Here is a 24,677-nt window from a genome sequence, read left to right as displayed (position 1 = left end):
CCTCTCCAGGGCAGAGTCCCTGTGACCATCTCACAAAGACCCTTAAAGTCCATGTGGTCCCGTGGTTTTCTAATTCTCAGAGTGCTCTGGAGTTTTCCTACTTTTTGAGTTTTTTTTTTAATAACTAAGATAAAAGAGCAATAGAAATGAAGTATTTATTTTAATAGGAATTTATTACCGGTTTTATATATTGAGGATCTGTGAAAGTTTTACTCAGAAAAGGGTTCAACGGTGGGGACACTTTTTTCAATAACTGACCGAGCCCACTTGCCTTCACAAGTCAGATGAGGGGCAGGGGCAGAGCCAGCCAGAACCTGCGGGCCCAGCTGCCTGCCCACCCCCAGTAGCCTCAACCCCAGTGGCTCTGTCTTGCTTAAAGAAGTGAGGGTACCTCCCTGCAGGGTGGGATGACCCTGAGCTCTAGCTGGGGGTCTCCAGCTTGCAGACCCTGTGGGTGGATGCATGGTGTGGAGGTGGGTTACATGTTATCAGTAAGGCGGCCTGACAGTCATGAAGCCAACTTCCTGGTGCAGTCACAGCTGGAATCCTAGGGCTCATCCACACTGGGCTCTGGCGGGTTTAATTAGGGACTGAGATAGCAGTGTTGTTCCTGGATAGTCGGTTTGGCATAAGCACCGACACCCTGAGGACTCAACCCCCCACCCTCTTTCCCTCGCAAAAGGAAGCCAGGCAAGAGAGCAGAGGCCTCGGGCAGGGGAGTGAAAGGGCCGATTTAATGAGAAACTATAAACTGAGACCAGCCACGATTCACAGTGACAGGAGGCCATGCAGTGGCAGTGCGAGACCAGGAGAGGGGCGGCAGCAGGATACAGTGGTCCACGTGAGCAAGTTCACAGACAAACCATTCAGGAAATAGACAGTGTGGGCTCAGGCCCAGGGCAGGGCTGGTGTCCACCAGGGCACTTGTGCCACTTGTGGCTGCTCCTTTCTCGTCCCCAGCCTGTCCCCCGTCCAGTGCTGCAGCTGCTCCTGCTGCAGTGCCCGCTGTTGGAGCGAGCACAGTGACAGGTGACAGCAAGCCAGCCAGGGCAAAGGGCGCAGCGCTTACTGGGAAGAGGATCCGTGGATAGTGCACTGCAGATCTGAGTGTGCCTGCAAGGAGGCCCCTCCTCTCTGTCACCTCTAGTCCCAGCTGGGACACACCCCACAGAGGTTGTGCCCACATGCAGCAAGGACATGGTATACACTGATGGGCTAGGCTCCTGGGCATTCCTTCTGGCCCTAGCAAAGACCAGGGTTCACAGAGGTGTGGCTGGAAAGGGAGCTGGGCAGGGGCCAGAGGAGAGTCCCTTCTTGGCAAGCTAGGGCCCAATCTCTTACCCCATGGCCTGCAGGTGTGCCAATGTCCACATTACCCCAGGTGGCATCTGGGCACTGTTAAGAGTTCCTGAGTTCTGAGGGCCAGAGTCATTCCTTCTGACCATCATACCTGCCTCTAGCACTCCAAAAACAAACTCAGGCCTGCCTGGGTCCATCCCCCACTCTCAGCCCAGCAGATCAGAAATGACTGTGGCTACAGGCTAGGCCCCAGGTCTAGGGAACCAGCCACTGCTCTGGCTGCTTTTGGTCCCAGGAAGACCCAGGACCGAACCTGTACCTGGTTCAGAAATGCAGGAAGAGACCCCAGCAGGGAGACCATGTGAGATCATTCCCTGCTTATCTTTCTGATCACAAACACCAAGCAAACCAGCAGCACACAAGCTCAGTGCCATCCCCCTGCCACTTGCTGACCCTTGGCCTAAAATCCAACAGAATTTTTGCCAAAAGAGTCAGATGCTCAGGGAAGGGCAAGGTGAAGAGGACAAGACTTCCAGGGGACGGACTGGTGGAACAGCTTCCACCCCCAAGTGGGAGCAGGGAAGCGAGCCACTGAGCGCGGGGAGCAAAGCACAGGGGGCCAGACTGACAGTGGGGAGTCCAGTCCCGGGTCCGTTAGCAGAGGCGCTTGTACGTGTAGATGTAGGCTTTGCAGCTGGGGCACGTGTGCGTCACATCCTTGAAGTCGTTGATGAGGCAGGGGATCAAGCAGCAGCCCAGGTCACACCTGAATCGGAGATGGGGAGAGACAGGGAGGCCTGAAGAAAAGGCGCCGAGGGCCGGGGCCTACTCCAGCGTGGTGGTGGGTGGGCTCAGCCTCCCCACCCAGCAAGCGCTATACCACCTACCCCATGAAGCAGCAGAAGAAGCCCAGCACGAAGTTCATCAGGCCAATCTCATAGGAGATCTTGGTGGTGATGGCCTGCTGGCAGTGGGGACACACCGTCTGCACGGGCGCACCCTCAAAGATCTCTCCCTGCAGCACTGTCACTGTGGTGGCAGCCCCTGAAGGGACCAGGACCGTGGCCGTATGGCCTCCAGGGCCAGGGTAAGGCCCTGGCGGGTAGGGCCCTGGTGGGTAGTAGCCCATGGGTGGATGGGGGCCTGGAGGAGGGTAGAAACCTGGAATGACACAGAAGATAGAGCAAAGACAGATCACTGCCTTGCCACCTGCCCCATGTGAGAGGTGAGCACAAAGCCCTGAGGCCCCCAGCACCCAAGGACATAGGGTGAAGCCTTGGGGACCAGGCCCTGGGCCAAAGTAACCATCGACATTCTCCCAACCTTTCCTGCTCCCTGTCCCACGGGGACCAAGACAGAGAAGCTACTTGGCCCAGCCAGATACGGCAGAGAGCTGGGAACAAGGTCTAACCTCTCCTTAATCTTAGCTTGATGCGTTGGCTCCCTTGCCTCTGACACACAGGGGACTGAGCTGTGCTCAAGGACCTTGACCACAGGAGGGAAAGCCTTGTCTCTCATCAGCCTCTCCTCCCCACCAGCATCAGGTCTTGTACTGTGGTGCCAGGGGCCAGCCCACCTGACCAGGGCCCGATTCTCCAGCCTGTGTAGTCTCTGAAGAGCTGCTGGGTGAGCAGGATCCCAGGCCTCCACCATGGACTCAGGTTCCTGGCAGCACCTCCAGGAGCCAGCCCTCCCCTGGCAGGGCCCGGGACACCTCTGGCCCACAGAACCTGCACCATGTTCTAGGGCACCTTCCCATGTCCACCGTCCAGACCCACGATCAGCCCCCCACCCTTAAACACCCACACAGACAGACTACCCGCCCGCAGCAAAGGCTGGCTGGCAACCCAGGTGACATGCTGAGTGCTGGGCTAAGCGGATTCCTTTCCAGCTTACCTGGAGGCATGTAGGTGCTGTCTGCATTCACATGTGGGGGGATGAAGCTAGGCTGGGGCATTGGGTGACCCGGCGGCTCATAGGGTGGGGGGCCAATGTCTGCAGGGGGCAGTGACATGCCCGGTGGGGGCTGCATCACAGCTGGGGAGGTGCGGCCTGGACAGAGAGTGACACAGAGAGACAGGGAGAGGAAGCTCAGATGGCTCCAGCCATCGGCGGAGGGCTGCTCCAGGCACCAGCTCCTAGCAGCTGGAAAGGGCAGGAGACAGCAATGAAGCGCTGAACCCTACCTGGGGTGGGTGGAGCTCCACTTTTCTCCTCCAGAAGGGGGGCTGTGGGGCCCCCAGGGTAAGGAGGGGGCGGCTCATTCGACATCTTTGCTGCTTCTCCTGGACCCTGGAGGACAAACTGAGATGCAAAGTATGCTCCCAGCCCGTCCCCCTCAGCCCCCCACTGCCAGTCAGACACTGGTCTGTGATGAGGGGCTGCAGCACAAGGTGTGTGGTCATCCTCAGAGCCGCCCCTGCTGAGCCCAAGCACACAGGGCCTCCTGTGGCTCCTGCAGGTGTCCCCTGCCCCGGGGCTCAGCTCACCTTTCACTCCCCTCCCCATAAATCTCCACACTTGTGATGGGCTGGGACCAATTCCTTCGAGAGAGCAGACTGGGCTCCCTGTAGGCCCTGGAGATGCCCCACCATTGCTTAGGTAACCCAACCCAGAGCCACCATCCTCCAACCTCCAGAAACTACCAGCTTCAGGGGTCACCCACACTTCCTTTGTGAAAGCCAGACAGTGGGGTGGCCCTGGGAAGGGGACAGAACCCAGCAGCTTGGGAACCTAATCTAGGGCTTCTCACAGGGCAGTCTGGTCACTGGTCCTCTCCTCCCCTCCAACTTAGGGAGCACCAGGCTGGCCTCCACGCCAGGGCACTGTGGCCTGCTTGTGGGAGGGGGTCTGGGAGAGTTTTTACCTCCAATCCCAGGTACTCAGAGGAGATAGGCAGGTGAGGCTCCTTCTACTGCCAGCCTGGGCAGACACACAGGGTTCTGGGGAGCTGTTTCAGGGGGAGAACAGGTAGCGCCCTCAGCAGCGGCTGCCCTGGGCACCTGGCCCCACGCAGCCACACTCCCTCGGCACTGTATGTCTGGTGTCTCCCCCGCTGCCCAGCTCAGCGCCGTCCTGTGTCCCTACCCACTCCTCAGCCCCCCCTTCCCTTCCCCACGGCTGCTGTCTCCTCAGGGCCACAGCCAGTCCTCTGTCCACTCCCCACCAGGCCCAGAGCAGCCCCCTCATGTCCACATGCCCTGTGGGAAGGAATCAGAACCAAGGGCTTCTCCCCACAGCAGCAGCGCTGTTTTGGTCGGAGAGTGGATGGGGCGAGAAGGAAGGAGGTAGTGTTGGTCATTTCCTTCACAAGGTCCACTGAGCACCTGCTGCCGGGTACTGGGGGAGAAGCAGGGGAAGCAGGCCATCCTCCCGCCCCTGAGTCTGCATTCTGTGTCCTTTAGTAAGACACTTCCTTCACTCTATTCAGCAGCATAAAAGGCTAAAAATTAGTAGCATTTTAAAGTGAGACTCATTTTTTTAAACTGATATAATATGAACTAGAAAAAAAAACAGTATAAAAAATATATACAGTGAAAGCAAGTCTCCTAGTATAGCTCCCTCCTAGAGCCCATCAGTGTTAAGTTCAGAACGATGTGGGGATGGAGGGCCCCAAACAATCCTGCCAGGGGAGAGGGAGCCTGGAGTCAGTAAGTTTAAATATTAAATTTAACACATTAGTGGCAGGGCCAGAGGAACTGAGTCCAAGCAACAAAAGTGAAAAAAGATACAATTGATTTCATCAAAATTTAAAACTTGTGCTTCTAAGGATACCATCAAGAAAGTGGGAAGACAACCCACACAGTGGAGGAAAATTTTTACAAATAATGTATCTTTTCAGGGACCTGTACCATTTAGAATACATAAAGAACTCTTCTAATTCATTAACAAAAAAGATAACCCAATTTTTTTAAATGGGCAAAAGGATCTGAACATACATTTCTCCAAAGATAAACAAATGCCCAATAAGCACATGAAAAGAACCTGAACATTGTTAGCCAATGCAAATCCAAACTACAAGGTACTATTTCCTACCCACCAGGATGGCTAAAATGAAAAGGACAATAACAAGTATCATGTAGAGAAACTGGAACCCCCCACATTGCTGGTGTAGCCGCTCTGGAAAACAGTCTGGCAGTTCTTCAAAAGGTTAAAATAGAGTTACCACATGACCCAGCAATTCTGCTCCTAGGTATATACCCAAAAGAATTGAAAACTCATGTCCATACAAAAACTAGCACAAGAATGTTCATAGCAGAATTATTCATAACAGCTAAAAAGTGTAAACAACTCAAGTGTCCATCAACTGACAAATGGATAAACAAACTGGATATAAATATATATATATTTCCATGCAGTAGAATATTAATTCAGCCATGAAAAGAGATGAAGTACTGACACAGCTACAACCTGGATGACCCTTGAAAACATTATGCTCAGTGAAAGAAGCCAGACATAAAGGACCACATATTATATGATTCCGTACATAAAATGTCTGGAACAGGTAAATCCATAGGGGCAGAAAGCAGATTCGTGGTTTCCAGGGGTTTGGGGGGCTGGCCATAGAAGCAATTACGGAGTTCCTTTAGGGATGATGAAAATATTGTAAAACTGTAATGATGGTTGCACAATTCTGTGAATATACTAAAAACCACTGAATTGCACACAATTATTTAAAATATTTTAATTTTTTGGCCATGCCCTGCGGCATGCGGAATCTTAGCTCCCTGACCAGGGATTGAACCTGTGCCCCCTGCATTGGAAGCATGAAGTCTTAACCACTGGACCACCAGGGAAGTCCCCGAATTGCACACTTTAAATGGGGAAATCGTATGGTATGTGGATTATTCTATGTCAATAAAACCTATTAAACTGAAAGAAAACAAAATTGCCCAACCTTATCACCCTAATGCAGCCAGTCTCTGCATGTCCCTGCCAGTCTGTATGTATAGGCACCTATATTTTTATATAGTTGCCATTGTGACAAAGTTTTAAATCCTTTTAACATTGTGTCACATGTATTTACTCCGTCTTGCAAGACTCCATGACCATAGATTTTAATATTTCCAAAAATGGGCCCATCACTGTTTACATGACCAATCCCTATTAAAGCATTTAGAATGCTCCTTATTTCATAAAAAACTGGAACACCTTTGGCTAATGCTCTTTCCCTTTCTTGGATTATTTCCTTGGGCTAAACCTGTCTGAAGTGAGATTATTAGGTCAAAGGGTATGGACATTTTATGCCTTCTGTGAAGGATGATGCTGATTTACAGTGCAAACTCTGAATACTACTGTTATTATGATTTGTAATGTTAAGATGACACTTGGTTATGTTTACTTCTTTGATCACTAAGAGGGAGGACATCTTCCCAAATGCTTATCAATTATATGCCAGCTCTTGTGAGTTGCTGCTTATAATTATCCTTTGAAGACATGGAGGCCAAGGAAAGACAGGACCTGTCTGAGGTCCCATGGCTTATTAGAGGCTGAGCCAAGCCTAGGACCCTGGTGTGACTCTTCCACCCCCACCTGCAGGTGACTCCTCATAGCACAGGGTCAAGAACAGTAAACAGCAGAGCCTCTAGAGGACGTCACAGAAGGTCCCTGTCCAGGGGCACTGGCTGTGCAAGCTGGGCCTGAGGTCCCTTGCCCAGGCCACTGCCAGTGGCCACAGCCACCCTGATGGGAGAAAAAGGCAGCTTTCCTTAAGGGGCTTGACTCGAGTCTGCAGAAAACTCTAATATGCTGAGTCTGTTAGAACCTGGGCGGGCACCTGCTGCAAACTGCCATGCTCCGCCCATCAGGGATGCCTGTGGGGGTGGCTTACCAGGAAACTGGCGGGTCCTGGGTCGCTAAGCAGGCCGGGAAGAGCTGCACTGTGCTTGGCAAGGCACTTGAGCACCTTTGGGTTTAAGAGGGAGGAACTAGCCCCTCCATGTCTGGGGAGCAGGCACACACACACACTTCAGAGGATGCAGGCGTGGCCTGCCTTGTCACCAAAATCTCTGGATCTAATTCCATCATCTCCTAGAGCGCAAGAATTCACTCTGGAATCCCACCATCATAATGATGGCATAAGCCCTGCACACAGGGCAGAGGCCTCCCCTGGTGTCCAGCAGAACCTAGAGCAGGCACTGCTGCAGGACACTCATTACACTCCAGGCCCTGACCACACCACGGCCCAGCTGCTCCTGTCTCCTCCCCTCCCCTCCACACCCACACCCACGATGCAGCTGCCTTCCTGAACTGTGGCAGAGACTGGGGGGCAGGCCCCTCCAATACGAAAGAGAGGTTTCTGAAAAATGGCTCATGAAGATTTCAGGAATTCAAACCCCAGTTCCCCTAGTGCTTCCCAATATAAAATCAAATGTGTGTGTTCCCACAAAACTGCATTGTCCAAGGTGTAATCAAAAACCTTAAGAATGCAATAATCTTAAAAAAAAAAAAGGCACACGTCCAAAAGAACAGTTTTCCAATAAAAACGCACACTGCTCAAGTTAAGCTACAAGTGCAAGCGTGGAATCTGATATCACAGCCCCGGCAACTTCACTGTTGGGCAGGTGCTGGAGCGTCCGTTAAAAGAGGCTCAGGAAGGGCAGCAAGTTCCCAACAGAGGAGAGGGAGGCCCATCGTCCTGGGAGCTTGATGAAGCCAACGTGCAGCCCCTGAACCCCGAGACAGGCCTCTCAGCCTCCTGTTTAGATATTGTAGCTACAGACTGTGAAGAAACAGAGTTGTCTGAAAGCCGTCACGAGTCTATCATAAACCAAACAGGAGCTCCCAGGGGGCCCAGAGGACGTTACACAGCACACCCCTTTATGCCCTCTGGACTTGGTGGATGCAGAGGTATTACCCAGTCATAGTACTGATAAAATACAGATTCTCTGAGAAGAGAGCTAGAGATCCAGCTGACCGCTTAGCAGCTGGTCAGCCAAGGCGCTGACCCCAGCAGCAAGTGGGTGTAAGGTGCAGAGCAGGGCGCCCAAGACCTGGGAGCTGACTCTACTCTGCCACAAGCTTCATGGATTTCCTATTTAAGGAGCCTTAAATTCCTGCTTACCTGATTTCTGGCAGTTTTGGGGATGCTGGGGAATTTCCACTTCACCCTGGATGAAAGCGAAGTGCCGCTGCCCCAGCCCTGACGGCTCCTACTTTAGAAGCCACCGGCCTTGGGAGACAGAGCACTTTCGAAAAGCTGAAGTCTGGGCTGGAACTAAGCAGGAGCTGGAAATGTGTGCACGGCAGAGGCTGGATTCCTAGGGCACCTGTCACGGGGCCCCGAAGATGGAACTGACAAAGGAGATCAGTGTCCCCTCCACTGCATTTTCAGGTTGAGGCCTAGCCTGAAAGGAATGTCCTGACTATGGCCACAGGGCAGGGAGGCAGCGTGGGACACGTGGCTGGCAAGCTGAGAAGGCGCTGTTGGGACTCTGATCCACGCCCTGAGCCCACAGCTTCCTCAGGAGCCGAGGACGGACCAAGGGACAAGGGGGTGTCCAGAAGCTCTGGGACCATCATCCCCTACATGGGAGAGAGGAGAGGGAGGGCCTGCCTGCACCCTGTTCCACCAGGGGATGGAATGGGGCCACTTAAAAGCCACATCTGGCCTCTGCCCCACAACCAACACAGCCTAGCACCCCCTGTGCTCTTATGTAGGAGGGAATTATTCCGGTCACCCTAAAGTGAGATGAAGCCTGTCTCCACGTCTGTCTGTCTGTCTTTGGACCCACTCCCTGCTGCAATCTCATCTCACCTTCCCCAGAGCAGCAGGCACTGGGCCTCTGGGGTAGGACACAGGGCCGGGCACTTTCTGCAAAGCCAGGTCTCCCCATGTTCCCTAGTGGAGTTAAAAGCACAAGGCCTCCCAGCCCTGGGAAACGGCTCTGGTGTTCTGCTCTGCTCCCAGCTACTCACTGTGCCCCGTGGAGAGCGCTGCTGTTGATCCAGGGCCAGAGCCTGGCCAACTGGCAGCAGCCTGAGGTGGCCCAGGTGGCTCCTCGGGGGAGCTGGGAGGGCCTGGGCCCAGGCCAGCAGGATACACCCCTCACTGGCTCAGCCGCTGCTGCAAACTCCATTCTGCAGTCAGTCTAAGCTGTCCTGCACACCACCATGGGGGTGCCAACCCTGTCCCCGGTCCCCCCACCCCAGACAGTCTCTGCTGAGGAAACATACCCACACTGCCTTCTGGAGGAGGACTGGGAGGGCAGTGTGGAGCTGAGACGCATCTGTACATGAGTGCAGGTTCCTGGAGGACTGAGGACAGATGTGGGGGACGAGACAGAGATGAAGGGAGAGGACGCACCCAGAAGGAGGACTTTCTGACATCAGTTTTCCCCCAGGGTCTGCTAGAGCAGCGGTTCTCAAACTTTTTGGTCTCACAACCCCTTTACACTCAATTATTGAGGACTCCAAAAAGATTGTGTGAGTTATATATAGCAATACTTACCTTACTAGAAATAAAAAATAAGGAATTGTTAAAAGTATTTATTCATTAAAAAGATTAACTTATTACATGTTAACATAAATAAAATTTTAAAATAACTACTTTCCAAAACAAATTTAATAAGAAGATGGACATTGTTTTACATTTTTGCAAACCCTTTAGAAGTCTGGCTTATCGTTAAAAAGTCTACAAATAACAAATGCTAGAGAGGATGTGGAGAAAAGGGAGCCCTCCTACACTGCTGGTGGGAATGTAAACTGGTGCAGCCACTATGGAAAATAATACGGAGGTTCCTCAAAAAACAAAAAATAGAGCTGCCATATGATCCAGCAATTCCATTCCTGGGTATGTACCTGGACAAAACTATAATTCAAAACAATACATGCACGCCTATGTTCATAGCACTATTCACAACAGCCAAGACATGGAAACAACCTAAATGTCCATCAGCAGATGAATGGATAAAGAAGATGTGGTACATAAACACAATGGAATATTACTCAGCCATAAAAAAGAATGAGGGACTTCCCTGGTGGCGCAGTGGTTAAGAACCTGCCTGCCAATGCAGGGTACACAGGTTCGAGCCCTGGTCCGGGAAGATCGCACATGCCACGGAGCAACTAAGCCTGTGTGCCACAACTACTGAGCCTGCGCTCTAGAGCCTGCAAGCCACAACTACTGAGCCCACGTGCCACACTACTGAAGCCTGCACACCTAGAGCTTGTGCTCTGCAAGAAGAGAAGCCACCACAATGAGAAGCCCATGCACCACAATGAAGAGTAGTCCCCACTCGCCACAACTAGAGAAAGCCTGTGCACAGCAACGAAGTCCCAATGCAGCCAAAAATAAATAAAATTTTTTTAAAAATAAAATAATGCCATTTGCAGCAACATGGAGGGACCTAGAGATTATCATACTAAGTCAAATAGAAAGACAAACACTATATGATATCAATTATATGTGGAACCTAAAATATGACACAAATGAACTTACCTATGAAACACAGACTCATAGACATAGAGAACACTTGTGGTTGCCAAGCAGGGTGGGGGCGGGGGTGGGGAGGGAAGGACTGAGAGTTTGGGATTAGCAGATGCAAACTATTATATAAAGGATGGATCAACAACAAGGTCCTGCTGTATGGCATGGGGAACTATATTCAATATCCTGTCATAAACCATAATAGAAAAGAATATGAAAAAGAATTAATATATATGTATAACTGAAACTGTTGTATAGCAGAAATTAACACAACATTGTAAATCAACTATACTTCAATAAAATAAAAAAGTCTGGCTTAAGAGAAGGCAGCTGGATGCTCATATCTTCTTCTCCATCCAATCTGTTGTGATGTTTTGGTTAAAGTATGAGAAAATCCAGCCTCCCACAGTAAGCAGCTGGAAAAGGGAAAGGTATCTGAATAGTCTTCTCAGCTAATTGTGGATATTCTTCAACACTACACCCAAACCTGACAGGTGGTAGTAGCTTCTTAAAGGTTAGTTGCAATATGGAATCTGAATCTTTAACAACAAATTTTTCCTATTATATTGAAAATCACTGGGCTACCTTGTATTTGGAATGGACCTTTTACACATGCCCCGTTTTATAACAGCATGCATGGGTCATTTGGAAAATAATGGTCCACGATTATGATATGAGCCCTGATTATGTAGATCTAGCAATGTTAACACATCTCATTATAAGATATGCCTCCCTCCAAAAAATCACATTGTTACTATCACCACCAACCCCATCAGAAAAGTCTTTAACTACTGGGAAGCTGTCAACCTCACGGTGGCAGATACAAGTTTTCCAAAATTCTGACATTTTCACTTGAAAGCTCAAATTTTATCATTGGAAACAGTAACAAATTTATCATTGGCAACTTATACAAAAATAAAAGGTCAGTTGTTTTCCTGGAATTAGCAGGCTCACTTTGTTCATTTTCAAGAAAATGTCTGCTAAATCCCTAAGTCTGAATAACCATAGTCTGTGTGTCAGTTGTTGTTTTAAATAAATATGGAGCTCCATGAAAACGCTAGTTCAGCTCACAGCTCAAACAGCTGCACACATGCTTCCCCTTGAGGTCTCCAGCATGCTTCATGTGCGTCCTTTCATCACAACACAAAACATTAAAAAAATGTGTACTCAAGGGTCCAGATAATAAACTCAATAATTTTTACTGCTTTTTCTTAAATGAAACTGGCGTGAACACAACCACAACAATGACTAGCACAGCTGGGTGCCACGCCTCGAGCAGAGCTAAGTCCTGCTACTGTTGCACCGCCAATGCTAATGCCAACACAATGAAAAAGGCAATATAACCAATAACGTCTTGGTGTCCTTATAAACATAGTTCTGACCTTCAGCCCCTGGAAGGTCTCAGGAAGCCTCCAGGAGACTGCACGTCACCTTTTGAGAGCTGCCGGGCTAGAGGAACCCCCACGCTGGTAAGAGGGTACCTGCAGGCAGAGCAGGGTCAGGGCCAGAGGGACCAAGAGTCCCAGGACCGAGAGTGGACTGCGCCGGTGAGTCTCTGAGCTGGCTGTTTGTCACACTGAGGCCCCACCCCAGGAACATGCTTGCTGCAACGTGCAAGGCTTTAAGGAGGTATCAGACTAGTTCAGACTCAGCTCCACCACTTTCCAGCTGTGTGACCTCACTGAGCCTCAGTTTCTTGTTTGTAAATGGGGATAATCATGCCTACCTCTCAGGGTTGGAGCTAGTTTTATAATAAACAGCATAATAAGCAAAACACCCAGAGCAGTAGCTTATGGGAAGGAAAACAAAACAGGCACTGATGCCTCTGCTATGGCAGCTTCTGCTCCCACAGGAGCGGGGATCCTGGTGTGCATTCCCCAAGGATCCCGGGGTACTCGTAATCAAGCCCAGCCTGAGCGGCTCAGCCCAGAAGAGGTCACTGCGGCATGGCCAAGTGGCGGCCAACTGCTCTGTGAGCCCCTAAGACAAGTTCTAGAAAGGAAGAGATACCAGCAATCATTCTAAAGGGCCATCGCTCCTTCCAGCCGACTGCCCTGGAGCTCCATGGGCTACAATGCCCCGGGAAGGGCACTCTGCCCAGACCCTGGCATCCACCCGAGACCCTAGTGGCAGCAACTGCAGGGCCGAGTTTCCCACAGCCGGGCTGGCCTGCCCACTGCCTCCCGCCAGAGGAACTCACCCCCCACCCTCCGGCAGCCATTGCACCAGGATGCCAGCTGGCCTCAGAGGGGCTCCTCTGTCCCCAGGAGGCAGGTTCCAGGTGTCTGGCCAGAGGGGGCTTTGGGCTTTGCTGGGGAAACTGAAAGGCAGCTTTCCGCCTTGCCCACAGCCTTGCATCTGCTGAACCAAGGAGGCGCCCACTGCTCCGCGAAGGGTGGAGGCCCGGGGTGAAAGCCAAGTGCCCTGGGGGGGGTCCCCTAGGGCCCACCCAGAGGATGGGGGAAGGGGAGCACACTCAGCCCCTGCTGAGCAAGGGGGCCTGGCCCACATCGTCCACACCCCGCCTGCCCACTGTAGAGGCTGCGTGGACCATGAAGGACCAGGCAGCATGAGGCGTCCCTGTGGCTGGGGGCTTATTCACCAGGGATGGCCACTGACTCCCTGGGCGACGCCACGTACCGTCCTGTTCTCCCAAGTTCCCAGGGGTGGGCTTAAGGACAGTCTGTTTGGTGACCACTTAACAGAGGCCCTTGGAGGGGAACGGCACTTCCTCTGGGAATAACCAACCGTCTGTTGGTGCTGATCATTGTGTAGCACCTACTTTGCGCTGGGCACAGGCTGGGACGTGTCAGGGAGTGAGCGGCTCGGTCCCTGCCTTCCAGAAGCTCACAACTGAGTGGGGGAGACAGGAGTCAAATACACACCAGAAACACCAAACCTAAGTACACAGTGAAACCAGTGGTGTACAAGAAAGTACGGAAAGATCAGACCCGTTCCGGGGGTCAGGGAGCAACTCTCCAAGTAAGCCGGGGGGAGGAGGTGGGGTCAATGAGACTAGCAGGCAAAGGATAGGACGGGACAGTGGCAGGACAGTGAGTCGCAAGGCCTCAGGAAGGAGGCTGCGCCCGGTGTGGGTGGCCAGACAGCAGCCTGGAGCCATCGAGCCTCAGGACTGTTTCAGAGGTAGGAGGTGCAGGGGCTGCCCTGCAGCGCAGACCTCAGATCCCCACAGAGGACCTGGGCCAGTAGGCAGGATAAGGACCTCAGGCCACGCAGCCCACAGCAGCACCCCGGCCCTTCTCCTCTGAGCAGCCACCCCCTACCCCATGCACCACCCCCTCAACTCAGCCTTCAGGAACAAAGACACTGACTTCTTTTCTAGACCGGCAGTAAAATTTGAAGAGCACCACCGATGGATTGTATGACCCTATATAATCTCTCCACGCCTCAGTTTCCCCACCTGGACCACAGAACTCCCTTTTTATTCAGGGCAGCAGTATCTTTGCTAAGATGTTCTCAGCCCTTCTTACAGTCATGTGACCATGTGGCTAAGTTCTGGCGAATGAGTCACAGTAGAGTGACATATGTTCTTGCTGGAAGGTGCTAAAAGGGAGCCACCTCGGCAGGGAGATGGAGCCCATGTCCTCAGGCCCTCCTCCTGCCTGCTGCCAGGAAGATGGATGTGACAGCCCTAGCAGCCATGCTTGACCACGAGGTGACCTTGGGAATGGAAGCCATGCTAAGGACAACTGAAGGTGCCCAGGCCCTGGATGACCATGGAGATACCATTCCAGCACTGAATGGACCACTTCTCTCACCTATCTTGTAGTGAGAGAGAAACAAACTAACTTGTTTTCCCTGGGGTTACTGTGAGTTTCCTAGTAAATGCAGCCAGACCTCAATATCAAAGAGAAACAGAGAAGCTAGTTTTCCAGTAATTCTCAAATCCAAGGTAGCCAGAATCTACTTGTGATTGGTAAATTTCCAGTTAGTTATTAACAAGAAAGGAAAACAAGTACCATTAAAAATAAATAGTGCTCCTTGGGCCTGAAGGTATGTAAACAAGTGGTCCATCATTGAAAAGCTCCCATTAGGACTTCCCCATGCCTTGGCTTCCTCTAGCTCACAATGCCTTGCCGAGCAGGCCCATAGGAGGCCAAGTTCAGCCCTGGCAGACTGGAAATCCTGAACTCAGCCCCTTTTCCATTGTCCTTAAAGATGCAGGCAGGACAAGAGAGACAATCCCTCCCTCAGATAGCATCACTGGTGGCTGCAAACCATTTATTTTAACGCTCGAACCTGGGTGTTATCTGATGCCTTGGGAACTCTAAACACTTCAAAACAAGCTAAAGACATGGAAAGGACCAGAAAGTAGATCTGGTTCTCCCATCTGGCTGCTCTCCTCCCACCCAGCCCTACACTCTTCTCCCTGATGAGTATCATGGCTCAACAGAGCTGATACATCAGCCTAAGCCAATGGCCCCAAATACCACAGCCTACGCCCTTCCCCAGGGAGGCTTGAGTCCTAATGTCACAGGCCAAGCAGGAAGGGCAGACTCCTCACCTGCTGGCACCCAGGCACTAGGTCCCACCCATCTGGCCACCTAATGTTCCAGAGTCTCAGTTTTCTCATCTGTGAAATGGCAGCAGCCATCCTTGACCCACCGAGTTGTGATGAGGCGTAAATGAGGTCATGGATGAAGAGCACGCAGCTCAGAGCCTGTCACATAATGTTCAATAAGCACAAATCATGGTTTGCATAAATACAAATAGCTGTATTTATGGAGACGCAAGCAGAGTGTGGGAAAAGGAAGTATACAATAAAACAGAAAAGAGAATACATTGGTTGCTCTTAATCAGAAGCAAAATCAAAAGGCAGACAGGACTCAAAGAATGGTTCTAAGCTAAAAAGTAGTAAGGCTTCTAGGAACTGTGATGATGATGACAATCATAAATGCACAATTTACATCATGCTGAATTCTGTTCAGAGCCGTGGCAAACCACTCTGACTCCCCGTGACAGAGGCAAGGGCACCTGGGCCACAGCAGAGTGGGTTCATGCAACTTTTCTGGAGGACAATCTCACTCCTGTACATTCTTTTTAACACATTAATTCCATTTCGAGGCATTTGTCCTAGAAATAAACGAACACATGAGCAAAGGTTCACATGTAAAAATGTTTCTGTATATCAACATTTTGATGTTCAACCAAAGGGACTAGTTACCCATCTGGTTAACCTATACCACGTAACTATATTCACTCCCTCAAAATGATGTGGATCTACCTTTATTGACATAGGAAGATGGACTTGATAGAGCACCAGGTAGCATGTACAGTGCGATCCCTTCTCAGAGAGACGTGTGTATTTACATGTAGATTACACACCAAATGTTAAGGGTGTTTTTTTCTGGATAGTGAGATTTTGGATGATTTGTTTACACACACACACACACAGACACACATATAGAGAAACTTTTTATTTCTGTGTAGTTTCTAGTTTTTATAGAGTAGGCAGCTCCTTTGGTTGGTTCCTTCCTCAAAATGCTCACTCTAAGTGTGTTATATTTATGTATATTCCTCCTCAGTCCAGAAAAGGTGTCTCTGACCATAATCTAGTTCTGTCTGTAGGGAAAGAAATGCTCCAAGGAGCAAACCCAAGGACTGGGCTGTTCCCCTCTCATGAGTTGGAGTGGTCTTTGCTTCAGTTTTGTAGGAATTTGGTAACACAAGTCAGTTCTCTATACCAAGTCACTTCCCAGTGCTCCAGTAAAATTGAGGGTCTAGACCTGTGAAGCTGGGACATAAACGCCATCCAAGGTAGTTCTAGCCTCAGAGACCCTGCCTGGAGAGCCAGCAGGAAGTCACCTGGCAGAGGAGGCAGGTGAGAAAATCCCAATAGACACATGACAGAACTGAGACTGACAGCATCACAGGGCTTGACCGAGGTCACTAGCTGGAGCTGGCGCTGGGAACACAGGTCTCCTCCTGCCCTCTGAGCCGCCTCCCAGGTAGGACCAAGCTCAGGAGCTTGGATTCTGCATGTTTTACCGTTGACACAGAAGAAGGAAGTACAGACAGGAGGGGGATGAGGAGCAAAGGGCAGAAAACAGATGCAGCTGCAACCACAAGTGGATAAACAAGTCATCTGCACCTGCTGGACAGGCAGGGCTTGGTAACCAGAAGGCTGACTAATTTTAGAAATGCAATGAATCTAAAGAACCATCCCTTAGGCAATCAAAGTGGAACCCTGAAAAGAAAAAGTCCTTAACTCTGCCTTTGTTGAGCTGACACAAAATGGAAGGCAGCTATGCTCACCACTACACCACCTACGCGAGCTGACACAAATGGACAGTCTTTGGATCGACTCTACTTTAACTGGTTATCTGAGATCAAGATACACCATCTTGATCCAGGAAAAAGCTCTAGGGCCTTAAGTGCAGCCAAGCCACGTGGCCACTACAAGGTCCCCATTCAGCTCTAAGAGTCTTATTTTGGACACAAAGGCCTGCTGGCCTTGCTGGCCCAGGAGAGGAACTCAGCCTGCAGCTGAGCCTTGCCCAAGTCCCCCCATTCCGTTGGGGGTGGGGGAACCGCTGTGCTCCCAAGAGAATGGCTTTGCCTTTCTGCCCTCATGAACTCCGAGTCCCGTAGGTACTGCTCATTTTCCGTGAGCACAAGGAGGGAGCGCCTCTGCATCATTTAAGTCCCTCCTGTTGCAGGCAGTGTCTCAATTCTTTTACACTAAGCACTGCTGGGTGAAGAACAGCAGCTGCAGTCAGTCCAGCGTGGCACGCTTCTAGAGGTCACTTGGATGGAATCAGTGAAAAGAAAGAAGCCCAAAGCCAGCAGACACCTAGCAGACCAGTAATTATTCCTGGGGTAGGACCTCACAATTGCAATGCTTAGATGTGCCGTAAACACCCTGTGAAGGGGCACACGGTAAGAAGCTGCATACAGAACTGACGAAAAAACCCAAGAACACACAACAGCACAGGGATACTCTCCAGCGGAAACGCCCCTACGTGTAGCAAGGGGCACTCACACGACTGGCACTGACAATCCAGAGGAGCTAGCGTCCAGGACAAGGACACGATGTCCACAAAGGTGAAGGGGAAGAGCTGGAAAAGTGCCCTGGGAAACCTGAGTGGGGAACAAATCTAATCAGCATGTGAAATTACACTCCATGAAACAGTATATGGAAGTTGAACTAAATTCATATCACTCTAAATGGACATCTGACCCAAAGAGCTGGCTTGTGCCATTTGGGACAGAATTATTTTGGATCTTCTCTTTGAGGAAATGAGAGCTCACGCTGTATCTGGGGTTGCCTTATTTTCGGCCATGTGCGTATTTCTCTATGTTTCATACATCTAGAGGCCACCTTTCAGGCCACAAGTGTCTCTAGTGATCACCAAGTCCAAGGTCTCAGCTGACATACGTTTGGTCTTCAGACATTACTAAGCACCCATGAAGGCAGGCCTGGGCGCGGTGCTGCATTTAACAGTGGGCAAGATGGCCGCGCCTGCCCTCCGGCTGCTCCCTGACGGGGAGCCTGGCCCAGCTGCTCAGACAAGAGTCAAGTCTCAAACCAGTGCTCCTTCCCACTGCAGCTGGCTCAGCCCCATCTCTTATCTCACACATTTTCCAAAATGTTTCTCAAAATTTTGCTTAAGCAGAATCTTGAACACCCAACAAAGTGCTTCACACAGTGGAATTCCATTGTGTGAGCATACATGGATTTCACTGCACCCAGGACAAAAGGAGAAACAAGTGAAGTGAGCTGACCAGTCCCTCCCTTTCTCCTGGAACAGAAGGAGGGCTCCTGCATGCCTCCCCTGGTGCCACCCAAGGCCTCCACAGGGCACCAGGACCGGAGGCCTCTGCCCTGCTGGCTGACTGCAGTCCTGACAACTGCACATTCACTAGGGAATTCAACTCTACGCAGATCTGTGTTCCCCACTCCAGGGAGGATGGAGCACACACAGACCACGGGCCCTACACCTCAAGGCTTTACCAGCCAGTAGAGAGATGGGACAGCTGAAGGGCAGACACATACATGATTTTATTCAACACACAAACAGCCAGCACGCATCTAGGCCCTGAAGATGGGGGAAACAGTTTTCATGTCACAATCCAGTGGGAGAGGGGCTGTAAAACACAGAAACTAGTAAAATACATTGTATGTCAGCTAGTGAGGCGTACCACGGAGGAAGGAGGAGCAGGGAAGCGAGGGCTTCTCTGAGTGGGGAACCTTCAGGCAAAAACAGGACGGAGGTGAGGCGAGAGCCACGAGCCATGTACACGGCTGGGGAAAGGCCCTGGGGAAGTGCAGTTCCGCGCAGAGGCCTGGAACATGTCCACACGCCCGTGGCTGGGCAGGCAGCTGGGCAGAATTGGGGCAGGAGTGAGATGGAGGGCTTCCCGTGCTGTGCCTGGGCACTAACGTGGGTCCCCAAGAGTCCTGAACCCTACAGTGCTTGGCCCCCACCTCCGGCGGGCACAGGTTCTTTTTGGCCAGTGTGACTGGGACCACAGAGAAATGGGCCCCCGTGTGGCCCCCATACTCCCCAGGCAAAGCAGGTAGACAGGTGACCCGAGCTCACCTAAGCTTGCCTCCATGGGGACAGAAACGGAGGCCTGCCCCGAGTGCCAGAGCTGAGAAGTGGTCACGTGAGCAACACAGAATTCCTCTAGCTCTGGGATTAGCCAATTTTATTCAGCAGAGCCATCACTACCCAAGTTTGTTTGCTTATTCTTTCTTTCAAGTGACTACCTGTTCGAAAAGACTTGATTCCTGACTCTTTAATTCAGCCAACATTTCATAGGCCCTCTATAGAGGCCACTCACCTCCCTGGTCCCTGCCCTCAGGCAGCTGCAGATCCAGCTGGAAAGCCAGCTCACACTTGAAAAAATTTTGCAAAAGATACTCAGCAAAACCCAAATGAGAATATGTGACAGCAGGTGCTCCAGGTGAGAGAGGGGGCGGTCTGTGGGTGGGGGCCCTGGGAAGGCTTCAGGGACCAGGTGGGCCCTAGGTAGGCCCTGCAAGGAGGTGGGCAGGGGTTCCAGGACTGGAGCAAGAGTCACTAGGAGAAAGGGGGAAAGAACTGTGGTCAAAGGCCCAGCCTCCCCAGGCAGACTGGCAGCTCCCAGAGGGCAGGGGTGGTGTTTGGGGCCAGTCTCTCCACAGCCCCAGGCAGTACATCAAATATCAGCTGACCAGTTGGATGATAACACAGCCTGGCTGATACTCCCTGGCAGGAGCTCTGTCCCCCAGCCCACAGGTCCTGCTTCAGTTAGCAGTACCCCTGTCCCCAAGATGGACGTCTGAGAGATGTTCCAGAATTGTCTCTGCCCCTTAAAACCTGACCTGTCAGCAAGCCTTGCGAATGCCATGGTTCCCAAAGCTCTCAGAACTCATCTACTGGTCAAGGTTCAAGGTCAAGGTTTACTGGTCAAGGTTCAAGGGGAAAAGTCTGGACTTGGCCGTGTGTTCCAGATCTCTCTACCCAAGAGTGTAACTCGCCCTTTCCCAAACAAACCAAATCCCGCCCCAACCAAAGAACCTTTCCACCGACCCTTCCTTCAGCCTCCAAACCCTCTTTCCAGAAGATGGAGCCTCTCCTGTAATTCCCTGTGGTGGGGATCCTCTGTCCCTCACTCTTGTCACCCCACTGGAGAACACTGGGACTCTCCCCCTCATTTTCCTGGGACCCAGCTCAGTCCCTGGCACAGGTGTGTTGAATAAGCAGGTCGGTGAGGGAAGGCTTCCCATGCTGTCCCTAACCCGCAGCCACTGGCCCAGAGCACAGCCTCAGCCGAGCAGCAGTGTGTGGGCTTCCCGATGAGAGTGCCAAAAATCCAGACAAGAAGAGAAACCCTTTCTTGAGTCACTGTCGAGTCCAGGGAGCAGTTTGCACAAGGGGGCCGGGGGAGCCCCCATTTCCCTTCAACCCTGCTGTCTCAGGAGAGCTGGGTTTGGGGCTCTGCTCTGCCATTATTTGGCAACCCTGGACACGTCATTTGGTATTCTGGCTGCTTCCTCAGCCGTGAGACTCAGAGGTGCCTGAGCTGCATCTGCAGAGCTGACACTGCATGCAATGACAAAACACAGGTGAGAGTTCTGTCCGGTGGGAACAAAGCACATACAAAAGGCACACACTGCAGACAAAACTTCATTCCCTGCTGTTTCCCCAACTTGTAAGACTATTGCTCTTAATGTTAATTAGAACTGTGACAACCGTTTCACGTCTTCCTGAAGTAATAACAGGTTAGAATTCTCCTCAAGCTCCACCCAGGGAGACCCTTCCGCCATTCCCTACCTACTTCCACCTTTCCTGGCCTCTGTTTCTCCTTGAAGGAAAAGCACAGACACTGAAACAGATCTGAGTTTTAGACTGAATCAACACTTATTGAACACATTATGTATCCAGCACCTTCACAATTTTTACTGGACACCTCCTCGTGGTAAGAATTGATGGTCTGGATCACCCAGCGGACAGACCACGCAGGAGCTCACAGCACCCACAGATCAGGAGTACCAAAAAGGTGATGAGAAATGTTTTCTAGAAAAATGATCAAACATTACCAAAAACACATCACAACTGCTTTCATGGAAAGAATCAGAACGTCATTGGCCTTCCTTACCCTGCACTGCATGGTTTCGTGCTGTCTTCCGTCTAATATTAGGGGCCCCTAATCTTCTCAGTGCTTACAGCAGAGACAGACCTTCATCTGGGTGTTGCTCCTCACCTACCACAGATGCAGCAATTGAGGGTCTGGAAGGGCAAATGACTTGTCACACAGCTTGGAAGCGACAAAAAGGCCTCTAGCGTGGTCTGCAGGGCCCTCTCAGGGCAAGAGGCTCTGCCTGCCACAGGTCCCAGGCCAGGTGCCCCCTGTCCCCTGCAGCACTAAGTTGCAGCCTCTACCACCTCCAGGGGAGATGTGTCTGGGAGAGTCCTGACTATGCAGGGAAGAGAGAACGAAGACCTTTGTGGGATCCTAGAAACTGGCACATTTCCATTCTGTGCACTGCACTTCCAAGTCCCTTTGTGGGGCACAATAAGCCTCATGCCACCACTGCCAGCCTGGCTCTCCTCCTCTCTCCTCCCCACTAAGGGCCGAGCTCCCACTGCATGCTGCTTTCTCACTGGCACAACTGCCTTCCTCCTTGTAAGGGTAGAGACATCAATATAAGATGCCATGACTTTAACTGCCACACTTCCCTGACTGTGTCCTATATGAGTACAAATACGTTCGTGCCCTTTGAATAGTGTTTCTGAAAGTGGAGACGAATTTTCACAGGACCTGTCTCTTCGCTCCCTTTCAGACCACTGAAGAGGGTCAGGGTTGGTATCTCTGGCTATGGAATAAAGTACCTGGGCCCAAGGGACTCAGAGCTTGTTCACTGGGCTAGGAAGCCCTGTGCCCCTAGGGCTTTAGAAAACACACCAAACCAGCAGATTCAAACCGGGAAAGCTTATAGTGTAAAGAGGAGGAATGGCTTGCAAGCTGACGACTTAACATCAGTCCCTGCCAACGCAATATGTGGGGCGACCTGGCCATCGGGACACATCCCATCAGTTCCCCCTCAAAACAATTTTGTTCCCTGAAGTATCATTCTATGTCACACAGTCCATGTTTTTGCTCTTAGGGTGATTCTAGAACCATGGCCTCCTGTTTTCAAATCTTTGCAAGAGCACATATAAAGCTCTTTCTTGGTTCCAGAGGCCCATCCTATAGAAAAACCTCCAAAGTCCTCAGCTCCTCAGGGATGAGAGACAGAGAGAATGACTCTCAAATATGCAGTCAGTTAAAAAACAAGAATTCTAAGACTAATTAATAATATGCATGTTTAACTATTTAGGGGGGATAGACCGATATCTGCAACTTACTCTGACACACATAAAAACAAAATAATCAGATGGACTGCTGGATGGTTAGATTTGTGATAAAGTACAATAAAATGTTGGACTTTCCAGGTGGCATTCACTGTAGAATTTCTTCAACTTTCCTGTACGTTTGAAACTTTTCATAATTAAACGTTTGGCAGAGGGCAAGGCAGAGCTGGCGTGCCTCTCCCCACCAGACTCTTAGATCAGCCCTGAGGGAAGAAACAAAGCACGGAGGAGCAAGGTCACACTTGCTAGGCACTGCCCTGCCCAGCAGCCCACAGGACACACACGAAACTGGTATAAACGCTATGCTCAAGGTCTTCCATCCTCCTCACACTAAGACCAAGGTTCTCAACCCCAAATGAGCCCGAGAATTACCTGTGGAACTTATTAAGTAAACTCCTGGGGCACATCTCATAACTGCTACATCTGAACCTCTGGGGGTGGGTCCCCGGAATCGGCCCTTTTAACGAGGGCCCCGATGTCTCTGATGCAGAGGATCTTAGGCCCATACTGGAGAAACTTATAGCCTCTTGCTCCTTACCTGACACCTGTTGAAAGGCCTCCTGGGAACATTTAGAGGAAAGCAAAAACACGCATACCCTTAAATAAGTCAAGTGCCCAAACCCGGGCTCGCATGACGCCGTGAGTTCAACTACACCAAAGTCCTCGATGGTATGAGGTTGGGCCCAAAGATAGGCCAGGTCACTGCCTGCACCCCCGGCACCGGCGTGTGCGGTCGAGAGCGGGCGCAGAGATTTACAGATGTAGGCAAACCAGGGCGGGCGGGGGAGGGAGAGCCGCGCGGGGCCCGCCTGGCCTGCCAAGGTCACCACGGAGCTCAGCAGAAGCTTCTTTGTCGCCGGGACCCTCCTCCCGACCCCCCCCACCTTGAGGAAACAGCCCCTGCGGAAAACCGGGAATGGTACTTCCCCAACCTTCCCTGCAGAGGATGTGGGAGGCGTGATAGCGGGATCCGAGGAGCGGACCGTCGGCCCTCGGGGCACCGAGCACGCCGCCTGCCGAAGCCTGGCTAAGCTGTCACCGCAGCCCCGCGGGTGGCCGGCCAACCCAGCGACGGTACGACGTCAAAACCCCAAGGCTGCTCTGGATCGCATCAGCATCCTGGGAGGAGGCGACCGGCCCGCTGCGCCGCCCCCGTGGTCCCTTTACCTCGAGAAGCCACCAGCCCAAGGCCGAGCGAACGCCGAGACAGCCCGGGTCCAAGCGCTCGGAGGACAAGACCCTCAGCCCCGCGGGGCTTTGCGCGCACACCACCCCCCCCATCCGCCCAAACGCCTCTGGGAGATGTAGTCCGTCCGGGTGCCCGAAACGCGCTCCGCGGGGCAGCGGGACCACAGTGCCCGGCGTGCACCGCGCGGGCGCCGCAGGCGGGGGCAGGGAGGGGACTGCGCGGTACGAGGTCTCACCAGTCCCCGCATTGGCCGCGAGTACCCAGCCCTGCTCCCAGGAGTCTCCGCGGGAAGCCGTCTAGAATGGTCGAGGCCACTCACCGTCGCCGCGGCGGCCGCGGCGGCCGCAGCAGCAAGAACAGCCGCCTCCGCAGTTCGCAGTGGCGCGTCTGTCAGAAGGAGGCGGGTAGACTTTGGAGCAAGGCCGAGGCCCGTGGCGTCACAGCGAGGGGTGGAACCATGCGGTCAGAGGAGGGGCCATGAGGTCAGTGCAGGGGCGGGGCCTCGAGGCGGCACGTGACTAGCCCTGGTGACTTCACGAGAGCCCTTCGGCCCACGCGAGGCACGTGACAGGGCGTGGGGTCTTTGTCAGGTGAGGGAACAATCAAGGGAGGCACTGCTAGGTCTCCCTCCCGGCTCGCCAGACCCCGGGTATCCACCAGAGCTAGGCGCACCTTTCTTCCTTTCAGGCGCATTTGTTCGTTTATTCCACAAATATCTATTGGGTTTAGGCGCTGGACATTATGTGGACATGACTAGGTGGAAAGATTTTAGTTGCCTGATGTGGCGGTTCCAAGCAGAGCTTAAATGAGACAACACTCCGCCTTTTCCTTTCAGCTCTCATACTGTTAACAAGTGTTAGTGGGCATTTTTAATGCCATGTTTTTTGCAGTTTTTTTC

The 24,677-nt window shown here is 51.8% G+C and overlaps 1 protein-coding gene across 5 annotated transcripts; it reads right to left on the bottom strand.

Moving 5' to 3' along the window:
* Window positions 1–710: 710 nt before the first annotated feature.
* CDIP1 (cell death inducing p53 target 1) lies at window positions 711–24,225 on the bottom strand. 5 transcript variants are annotated; one of them, XM_082670494.1, is made up of 6 exons: window positions 24,099–24,159; window positions 4,166–4,249; window positions 3,486–3,591; window positions 3,196–3,351; window positions 2,187–2,460; window positions 711–2,065 (listed from the first exon to the last, which is right to left on the bottom strand). In XM_082670494.1, exons 3-6 carry the CDS (start codon window positions 3,568–3,570, stop codon window positions 1,954–1,956), a joined length of 627 nt encoding a protein of 208 aa, XP_082526620.1. In that variant the 5' UTR covers window positions 3,571–3,591; window positions 4,166–4,249; window positions 24,099–24,159; the 3' UTR covers window positions 711–1,953. The 5 variants fall into 5 exon arrangements, with proteins under 5 accessions (XP_082526620.1, XP_082526619.1, XP_082526622.1 ...); XM_082670493.1 differs by lacking the exon at window positions 24,099–24,159 and adding an exon at window positions 23,758–23,826; XM_082670496.1 differs by lacking the exon at window positions 4,166–4,249 and having other exon boundaries at window positions 24,099–24,225.
* Window positions 24,226–24,677: the final 452 nt, after the last annotated feature.

This window comes from Grampus griseus (genome assembly GCF_964374135.1).
Source record: "Grampus griseus genome assembly, chromosome: 14".
NCBI classification, from domain to species: domain Eukaryota; kingdom Metazoa; phylum Chordata; class Mammalia; order Artiodactyla; family Delphinidae; genus Grampus; species Grampus griseus.
This window is presented reverse-complemented; position numbering and strand designations above follow the sequence as displayed.

What these genes read in the sequence shown, in the direction of transcription:
- CDIP1 (XM_082670496.1), bottom strand. Translation starts at nt 3,570, where the DNA reads ATGTCGAATGAGCCGCCCCCTCCTTACCCTGGGGGCCCCACAGCCCCC. An exon ending in TGGAGCTCCACCCACCCCAG is followed by an intron (nt 3,352 to 3,485) that starts GTAGGGTTCAGC and finishes CTCTCTGTCCAG; the next exon opens with GCCGCACCTCCCCAGCTGTG. An exon ending in CAGCACCTACATGCCTCCAG is followed by an intron (nt 2,461 to 3,195) that starts GTAAGCTGGAAA and finishes GTGTCATTCCAG; the next exon opens with GTTTCTACCCTCCTCCAGGC.